This window comes from Solea senegalensis, linkage group LG17 (assembly GCF_019176455.1).
Source record: "Solea senegalensis isolate Sse05_10M linkage group LG17, IFAPA_SoseM_1, whole genome shotgun sequence".
Lineage (NCBI taxonomy): Eukaryota > Metazoa > Chordata > Actinopteri > Pleuronectiformes > Soleidae > Solea > Solea senegalensis.
Window position 1 is genome coordinate 14,380,926 of NC_058037.1, and position 9,798 is coordinate 14,390,723.

The 9,798-nt window shown below is 39.3% G+C and overlaps 1 protein-coding gene across 1 annotated transcript; it reads left to right on the forward strand.

Moving 5' to 3' along the window:
- The first annotated feature begins 4,045 nt into the window (after window positions 1–4,045).
- On the forward strand, window positions 4,046–9,213 carry slc35f6 (solute carrier family 35 member F6). The gene is made up of 6 exons (XM_044049913.1): window positions 4,046–4,197; window positions 6,435–6,507; window positions 6,755–6,926; window positions 7,224–7,439; window positions 7,573–7,683; window positions 8,001–9,213. The coding sequence occupies exons 1-6, from the start codon at window positions 4,121–4,123 to the stop codon at window positions 8,486–8,488; spliced, it is 1,137 nt and encodes a 378-aa protein (XP_043905848.1). The 5' UTR covers window positions 4,046–4,120; the 3' UTR covers window positions 8,489–9,213.
- Window positions 9,214–9,798: the final 585 nt, after the last annotated feature.

Sequence of the window (9,798 nt, forward strand, 5' to 3'; positions counted from 1 at the left end):
CGGTAGACCTTGCCCTAGTTGTGCCTCTGTCTTCTGTAGATGTAGATGCTCTCCCGTGCTTGGTTTTGCCGCCTGTTTTCCCTGACATTGGCATTTCCAAATCGGCAGATGATGCCAAAGGTTAAAAGACTTTCAGTAAAAGCAGTGGAGCACTTTAAAATGTACATTAAAAGATAGCAGTTTCTTCTCTGTTGGGCTTTGTATTTGTGTCGTCTGCCTGATAAACTCATGCACATTCATTTGTGCCATTCTTATTTATATTTCAGTAAAGAATTACCCAAGTTACTATGGATTTTTTTTTTCTTAATTTCCAACCAAATTAACTCAACTTCAAAACGCACAAACTCTAAAAAGTCCAGATTTCATTAAATATATTCAAAGCAATAAGAAATAACTTAGAACTTCCAAATGAGACAAATAAATTGTTTTCAGAGAGAGTTAGAAGAGGGGATAGAATTACTTTTTAAGTGGTTTTTAAATGTTTCCATGTTGCTGGATAACTTCCACCACGTTCCCACTGCGGTAAAAGAATCAAGCCTCTACAAGACAATGATATATTGGAAATCTAGTCACCAGAGAGAGAGAGTCTGCTTTTATTTGCCGTGCATGAGAGCATTTGATCAGAGTTAGGATTCTGGAGATTCCTGGCCTGCAAGGTACGATGTTTCCTCAATGAACCGTTACAGCCTCATTTAAATGAAATGTTGACAAACATGTTCTGCTCTAAAAAAACCTAAACAATCAAGATGATTGTACACAGGGAACAAAGATACCTGTGGAGATGAGACTTTCATATAGATAGGCTTTGTATATGAACACATGGATTTTAATTTTCTTTATATCAAATTTCTCTCCGGATTATAATTACAGCCATGCTCTTATGTGAATGAATACATATGTATATATGTATATATATATATATATATATATATATATATACTGTATATATAAATAAATGGACACAGCACATTAGTGTGTAATAACAACCTATTAAGATAAGTGGATTATGTGTTTCAGTTTCTAATCAAAAGCAGCGATACATGATACACCATAAGCTTGAGAGCCCCAGTTGTAAAGTGATTTACCTTTTATAAAATATGGCTAACGTAAAGCTATGTAATGTATATGACAGATTATTATATTATATATTACTATTGCATTGGATGTCTCCTTAATATGACAATTCAATGTAAGTGAATATTTGAAACCTCCAATCCACCTTTATTTATAAAGCACTTTGAAACGAAGACAGTTGGCCAAATTGCTGTGTACGCACAGATATGAGGAGACATACAAAAGTAAAACGATAAAAGACAGTCAAACGATTTAAAGTCAAAGAGGAAAAACATTTGTTTTTAAGAGAGGAAGTGAGTCGACCTGATATGCAAAGGCAACAGTTTCAAGGGCAGCGACTGTCAGTCACCTACAAGCTTTGTCTTCGTCTCAGGGACGACGAACAGCGACTGATCTGCCGATCTGAGAGAGCGTACAGCTGAAGCAGCTCGGACAGATACTGTGGAGCAAGACCATGAAGACATTTGAAGACCAATAAAAAAAATTGTTAAAATCAATCCGAAAACAAACCGGGAGCCAATGAACCAACTGTAGTCGAGCATCTCTTTGAGATTTGAATCCATACTTTTGTCATGACTCTGTAAAAACACTCTATGTTGGGTTTAGCCATCCAACACTGGATTTGATTAAAATATATCTTGACACATATTGACACAATTTAAAACAACTAATTTGTTTTTACAATTGTTGACATTCTTTACTTACTTTTTTGGTACAGATTAAGTGAGACTAAGCCCGACATAGAGTGCATTACAGTGCATTGATCCAAGAAGAAGAAGAAGAAAGTACAGGGAGAAGAGAAGAGGCCCGGGAACAGAACCTTGAGGCACTCCACAAGTAATAGGTGCTGGAGAGGACTCAGAGGCTCCAACACAGACACAAAAACTTCTCGCCTCACAGTGTATTGTACGACAGCTCACACTGACAATATTTGATGTTTGGTCAGAGCCCTGCGTGTGCACTGCACAGTGATGTGCGCGTTATATAACGGATCTAAATCGAGAGGACACCAGCGATATTAAGTATGCACAGGTGAGCATAACTGATTGGCGGTCATGAATTATTCTGCTCTCTTGTGATAAGCTCTCAGCCCACCTCAGCATGTTCAGCCGACTCTGCCACGTGTGACACTTCAGTGGCCTCACACGAGCTGTGCGTGTGTATGAAGTGTCCTCCCACAGGTCCGACCTCACACCACTGGATGTTCGCTGTCAATCAGATGTTTCCGCGCCGTTCAGCGTGAAATGGTGAAGCTCATGGGTGCTGGTGTCATCTTCAGGGCTGCCACAGATGTTGGTTACATTTTGAATAAAGACGAATTTACTGACACTAACATGACGGGTTAAGTAGCTGAGTCTTTTCTATCTTGACACATATTAACATGAAATGTGTTGCCATGCTGAATATTATGCATTGGTCATTTTGTTATTTTTAGAGGTTACAGCAGGAAATTTATAATTATAATTTTTTTTTCTCCATTTTAGGTCCTATCATGTTTTGAGAAATGAAAACTCACTCTTGAATATAATTTGTTTTTACAGTTCTTGGCGTTCATACTCTTCCTAGGTCTAAAAAAAAAGATGAACAAATATCTGTAAAATTAGTGGATACATACTAACAACTGTGGTAAACCACTGACCTTTCACTTAAATACTTGTATGTCAATGGAAATGATATGTTATTTAATGTATGACATTGCGTTGCTTGTAATATAGATGATCATCTGTCCACTCACTGTAATTGTCCTGGACATTTTGTAACAAGATCAATTCCCTTTTTCTCTCTTTCTTTCTTTCTTTTTTTTTTTAGCTGGCATGACGACATGCCATCAGACTAATGATACTGTAGCAAAATGTGAAGAGACGTGAAGCCAAAAAGGTTTTTTACTGCTCGTCTGCAGTGAAAGGAAAAAAAGAAAAACGAGACATTTTTCAGAGAGAGTCACCGAGCCAAGGACTCACTCGCTGTTCTCATCAGCTGTCTGTCTACGTCACCAAAATACTGTTTAGCCCTCAGTAACACCAGAGGAGGGAAGCAATGAGAATAGCTCTCTGCAGCAAAGATAGACTCTCTCTATTTCTATCCATCTATATCTCTGTCTGTGTGTGCTCTCTTAATCTCGTCAGAGTGACAGGTACTGTAAACGTTGAAAGTTAGTTGTTGTGTTTGTTTCACAACAAGCTATACACTTTTACCTTATATGACAGACATGGATTAACCTGTGATCCTAACATGAATATGAAATCTTTCATGATTTCACCTGTCATGTGTACAAAACAAAAAAATGACCTTATTTAAACTAAATAAGGGACAGCATCCTCATCTAAAGTGGAGTGCATGTTCTATTTTTAAACACTGTGAGGCCACAGAGGGGAAAACCTACTGTGGACCCACTTTCACATGATGCTGTTGCATTTCTGGTCTTTGGCCCCCCCTGTTGGTCATACATGAATTGTTGCATTAGGCCTGTCGTGTTGCATTCACGTGCTCTCTGTAAAGTGCAGGTTACATTTTGGAACTTGTGATCAACAGATGTAGAAATAAGGACCTTTTAAATTTGAGATTCTCTAATTGATTCATTCATTCATATCATTCTCATCATAATTTTTTTTCTGAGAATTCACTATTTAGATGTTTATCTTTTTTATATATCTTTTGGTGAAATCACTGTGAGTACATTATCACGTTGTAATGTAATTTCACTGCATTGCTAGTAATTAAACACATGTAAATAGTTGGAGACAGGGTAAAGTGTTGCGTAAATTGAGGAATGGGTTAATAACTTAAGCGTATACGTCTGTTTCTTTCTTCTCAAACGTGTAACAAGAAGGAAAGGTAAATTCCCGACAGAACGTGAAGGCATCGCGGTGTTTTGCTGGTGATCAGCTGACTCGGGTGTCATGTGACATTTACAGAGAAAGAAAGGGGGAGAGAGAGCTTGAAAAACAACTGTGGTCATTTGAAAACAAAACAGCAGTCTTCTGTGTCTTCTGAGTCCTCTGTCTCCGTCTGTCTCTGTCCTCAAACGTCCTCCTCCTCCTCCACCATGGCTTGGACCAGATACCAGCTCTTCCTTGCGGGACTTATGCTCATAACTGGCTCTATAAACACACTATCTGCAAAGTGAGTACATTTAATTATTATGTGTATTCATTTTTGAATATACTTGTCTCACGTGTTTGTAGTCATAGTAAGTCAATGGTTTGCAGTAGGCAGTTAATTAAGCTAAGCTAACAAAGTGTGAATGGTTCTTTCTTCGCTCATTTGCTGTCGTCATCATTAGCTTTGTTGTTCAAAACTGTTTTGTTTATGACGCCTTTGTAACACAGTCGTACTCGACACTTTTTACACTTCATTCATTTGTAGTTCAGTGGGAGTCGCCTTTAGCAGTTAGCATTAGCTGACGTAAGCTAAAGCTGTGCTTATCACAGGGACTGAAATACTAATGCTTTTTACTGATAACATTATAGGAACAGGAAATGGCTGTTTAAGACCCTTAAGATATTTTATCTTAGCCCATAGTTGTCCTCAGTGTAATGTTATTATCATGAGTTGTGTCGTTGTTACCTCAGGACTCAGGCTCAATCTTCTTCTTTTTCCGCACAGGTTTACCTGTTCTGGCATAAATGGGATACTTTCATTATCGTTTTATTGTTGTTTCACCTTTTGTTTCCTCATACTGTACCACAAAGATGTTTCCAACAATCCAACAAACCTAAATCAGTTTAGCTGTGTTGTCATTTTGCTGTACACACAATGTTGGTCCATAATAAATACATAACAAAATACTCAAACCAATAAGAATTTAACAGCAGGTTTGCCTCACAATAAAAAGTGCCAAGTGCAGACAGTTGTTATAGTTACACTGATATTATTGTAAATGGAGAAAAGTGTCTGTGTTATTAACCTAAAGCTAGTTTGCATAGTTGCAGAGAAATGACTGTAAATGGAGGAAAAGCTGAAAATTCAGATGCCACAAAACAGTCTGTATTCTGCATTATTCCTCCAAGGATGAGAACATGAAAAGTCACTAATCATTTTTACCCCATTGTGTTTATGTTCTATGTATTTCTTTATTCATCCATTTGTTATTTCATTCAGAAAACCTTTAGAAAAGGTTAAGAAAAGAGGCCACGACATTTTTACTTCCCAATGACAATGTAAAATGGAGACACAGAGACTTGTCTTATTGAACTGTATGAATTAATAATTAACAGTCACAAATTAGAAGTTATCTTCCTCATGATAAATGTGTTCTTTGTTTTATTTATTTAATCATTATGAGGTGATTTCTGCTTTTCTCCAAGCAAAATCCTAAACCTAGACACATTCAGTTATGTCATAATTAGGTAACGACTGGAACCAAAGATTACATTTTTTTTTTAATTGAAGTCTTAAACTTTTAAAAATAGATTATGATGTAGAGCAATTTTTTTCTACTGACAAATGTCTTTAAGTTGTGTGTCATAATTGTCACAAGGTCTATTACTTGTCAGCTCTCCACTGCTTGACACATTTGTGGTTTTTTTGTCACCTTAGCAAACGTCTGGTGTGAAGCCACTGTTTGTCTTACTGTGTTAGAAAAAACCAAACTGTGTCATGTTGCTCGCAGAAGGGAACAGAAACAAACGGGTTAAGTTTCATGGCAGCCACTTGAAACCGGCCTCATCAAACATTGCTGCTTCACTGACTTTTGAGTGTTACAGCTCAGCACAGTTGATGTATTTGGGGCAAGTTGCCTCTTTCTTTCCCTGAAACCCTGCACCATGTTAGGACATTTAATCCGAACATTAACTACAAATAACTTGAGGAATTGTTATCAGATTTGGATCAGCACTCGGCAAACGCTCTCTCTCTCATTTCCTCTTTGTTTCTGGAGATAGTTGATGACGAGCTCAGACGTCGCTCGCTGTGCGTTTGAAGGGAGTGCTGTGTCAGAGAATGCTCACATGTTGGTCATGTTACCTCTGTCTGTTCCACTATAAAAGTCAATGTGTGGTAGTTATGCATTAACGTGACAAGTGACAGTTGACCTCATCACCACAGATTGTCTGCTTTAATGCGCAGTATTTTATGCAAACGTCAAAGTGATGTGCTGTTTTTCTGTTGGTTCTGTTGGACAACTAATCAGTAATTAGTTTGCAGTTAATAACATGATTATCAAATATTTGCGAATGTAATTAGAAAACCTCTTTTCCTTCCAGTCAGATCGAACAAAGTTGTATGTGTATTGTGCCAAATCACAATACACATTATCTCAATGCACTTCACATCATCAGGAAGAGATAAGAAACCCAACAGTTCACACAATTAGTCTATAATGTATAATTAAACTGTTGTAATGTCGTCTTGTTCGACAGATGGGCCGACATGTTCTCAGCAAAGGGCTGCCACGACGTGCCTGAACACGGATTCTCTCACCCATTTCTGCAGGTACAGTTCAGGGGAATCACGCTGGATGAAGAATGCAGATTATTTTATCGTATTTGCAGCCCAATTATAATCTACAGACTATAACTGTAAATTTCAATTCCTTCAAACTTCCATGTAAAAATCACCTTAATAACTTTAAAAAGTGAAAGAAGTTGACGCATCTGTGTCTAATTCTTCTCAGCTGCTGTTTCCAAAACCATTGAGTAAATAAATATCTGTTGTTCATCACTCCTTCTCGTCTCTTCAGGCCGTGGGTATGTTCCTGGGTGAGTTCAGCTGTCTCGCAGTCTTCTACATCTTAATTTGCCATGACAGACGTAGACCGGAGCCCAGGATTAACCCGGGCCAGAGCTTCAACCCTCTCCTCTTCTTACCCCCCGCCATGTGTGATATGACGGCCACCTCCATCATGTATGTTGGTAAGTGAAAACATTGGCCCATTTTAACATGTAATTCATTTATTTTTTTATTTTATTTTTTAATCTTATCTGCCCCTGAAAGGTCACATGTAGTGTAATCTTTTGACTATTTGGAGAAGCCTTTCATCAGGAAGGAAAAATAAATGGGTCAAAGGTAACACAGTTCAACATGAAGTGTTTGTCTGTGTGACTTGGAAAGGAAATGGACGAAGAGATATAGATCACAAATGCTCACATGAACTCATGCCGCACTTAACGACGTCCCTGTTTTCCATGAATGTGTCTTGTGGTTTTCAGCACTCAACATGACAAGTGCCTCCAGCTTCCAGATGCTGCGTGGAGCTGTTATTATCTTCACTGGTCTGCTCTCTGTGGCGTTCCTGGGCCGCCGCCTGGCTCCCAGCCAGTGGCTCGGCATCTTCATCACCATCCTGGGCCTGGTGATCGTTGGCCTCGCCGACTTCTTCAGCGGCCACCGGGATGACTCGCACAAGCTCAGTGAGGTCATCACAGGTGAGGCGGAATTTCTTTGTGTCAGCCAACATGCAATGTCACAGTCAAGTGGCAACTGGTAGTGATGCCAACCATAAGAACCAAAGAGGTTGCAGGTTGGAAAAACTCACCTCCTCTGTCTTTGTTCCTGCAGGAGACCTTCTGATCATCATGGCTCAGGTCATTGTCTCCGTACAGATGGTCCTAGAAGAAAAGTTTGTCTATAGGCACGACGTCCACCCTCTACGTGCGGTCGGTACTGAAGGTAACAGCAATTGTTCATCTGCAGTTTCATCTAACATGAAGAAAGAGACTGATAAAACTGTCCTGAGTGGATGAGGAAAATGACGAGGAATGCAACACAAGGTCACAAGGTTAAATAGGAGCAACAACAACAACAGATAGAGCAGGTTTATCAGTTTTCAAATAGATACCAGTCACATGCAAAGAAGAGGAGATATCTATAACAGAGTTGTGAAGTTTTGACCAGCAAAGTTTGACCTTCCACTCATCTTTGCTTCTTTGAGAAATACAGTGAATAAATAAATAAATGTCTCATTAAATTTGGTTCTCATTCTCCAGGTTTCTTTGGGTTCTTCATCCTCTCACTGCTGCTCATCCCCATGTATTTCATTCCTGTGGGCGACTTCGCGAATAACCCTCGCCAGGTGCTGGAGGACGCGCTGGATGCTTTCTGTCAGATTGGACACCAACCTCTCATCATATTGGCTCTGCTGGGCAACACAGTCAGTATCGCCTTTTTCAACTTTGCTGGAATCAGCGTCACTAAAGAGATCAGCGCCACCACCCGCATGGTGCTGGACAGCCTGCGTACGCTGGTCATCTGGGTGGTGAGCATGGCGCTGGGCTGGGAGGTGTTTCACGGCCTTCAGGTACTGGGCTTCTTGGTCCTGCTGCTGGGCGCAGGGCTCTACAATGGACTGCACCGCCCCCTGCTGCTTAGGATATCTTGCTGTGCTAGATTTGTGAGTGCGGACGAGGAGAGCAGCCCAGGAGAAAGAGAGAGACTGCTGAATGCCGGCAGAGTGCAGGGCAGTGACGAGAGCTAAAAGTCACTGGTGGTTCACACGCGTTTGGCACAGACGTCATCCCAGTGGCCGCAGCCGTCTCTGGAAAGACACTGCATCTTTTTTGGACACTGTCAGTTGAAGCCCTCTTTATGCTCATCGTGTCGTACTTTTTATCTTTGAATTGATACGTTAGCATTTGGGGTAAAAAAGAAATTGGAGAAATTCACATATTCTCTTTCTTTCTGGTGTCAGATGACAAGACTGATAACCGTTCTCATAACAATTGGTTGAACATGAAGCTGTAAACAAAAGACTTAAGGTTAGCTTACCTTTAAATTACTGCACTGCCATTACTTCTGTGAAGACAGAAGAGAGCTATCAGGCTCATCAGCTAACTCCCAGCAAGAAAGAAAATATGTGCATTTCCCTGAATATCAACCTGCTAATAGAGGGGGCTTTTATATTGTAATTTTTTTTTAAGGGATTCTTTTAATTTAGAGATGTGTTTCTCCAGAAACAAGGAATTATGTAATGATCTAAAGCCAGTATTAGCTCCCACTTTTTTTTTAATTTAAGAAAGTCAAACTGATGGATTTGAAGTGTTTTTAGGACGTAATCACTAAAGCCCTGTTTTGTAAGAATTGCTGACAAACAAAATACTTAAATGATGAGTCATTTTATATTGTTCCTGATGCTGATTTTAAATCTGTCCAAATCAGGGGTGTCAAACTCATTTTTGTTCAGGGGCCACATACAGCACAATTTGATCTCAAGTGGGCTGGACCAGTAAAAATAGTAAAATAATAGCATAGTAACCTATGAACAACAAGAAACCCTTTGTTTTTTCTCCTTTGTTTTACATTCTCTGAAGGATAATTTTACAAAACATGAAATTTCAACAATATCATGCCTAAATTGACTACACAACACACTGGATCTATAAAGGCACAAACATTTAGTCACGGGTATCTGGAGCATTTGACATTACATTTAGATTAGTGTGAAATTTTAACAAATTCATCCTGTGGGCCGATTGGACTCTCTGGCGGGCCGGTTCTGGCCCCCGGACCGTATGTTTGACACCCCTGGTCTAAATGGTCCTATATGCACATCTTCACATCATGTGATGTGATGTGTTTAAAAATGGGTTTTATTATTTTTTTTATGTTGCTGACTGTTTGGTATGAGTGTGCCAAAAAAAAGAAAGATATGTGCACTGGATTGCACACTGGATGCCATTTCACTGTAACTCCACTATACATATATACTATAGTACTTTTTTAATCTCAGTTTATCTGATACACAAAAATGTACGCAGGAAAGTGTGTTTTGTGTATTTGCTCTCTGAC

Excerpts from the sequence above, each read along its gene's own strand:
- slc35f6 (XM_044049913.1), top strand. The coding sequence starts at position 4,121 with ATGGCTTGGACCAGATACCAGCTCTTCCTTGCGGGACTTATGCTCATA. Across the intron at positions 4,198-6,434 it reads ATAAACACACTATCTGCAAA|ATGGGCCGACATGTTCTCAG; the intron begins GTGAGTACATTT and ends CTTGTTCGACAG. Across the intron at positions 7,440-7,572 it reads GCTCAGTGAGGTCATCACAG|GAGACCTTCTGATCATCATG; the intron begins GTGAGGCGGAAT and ends TTGTTCCTGCAG.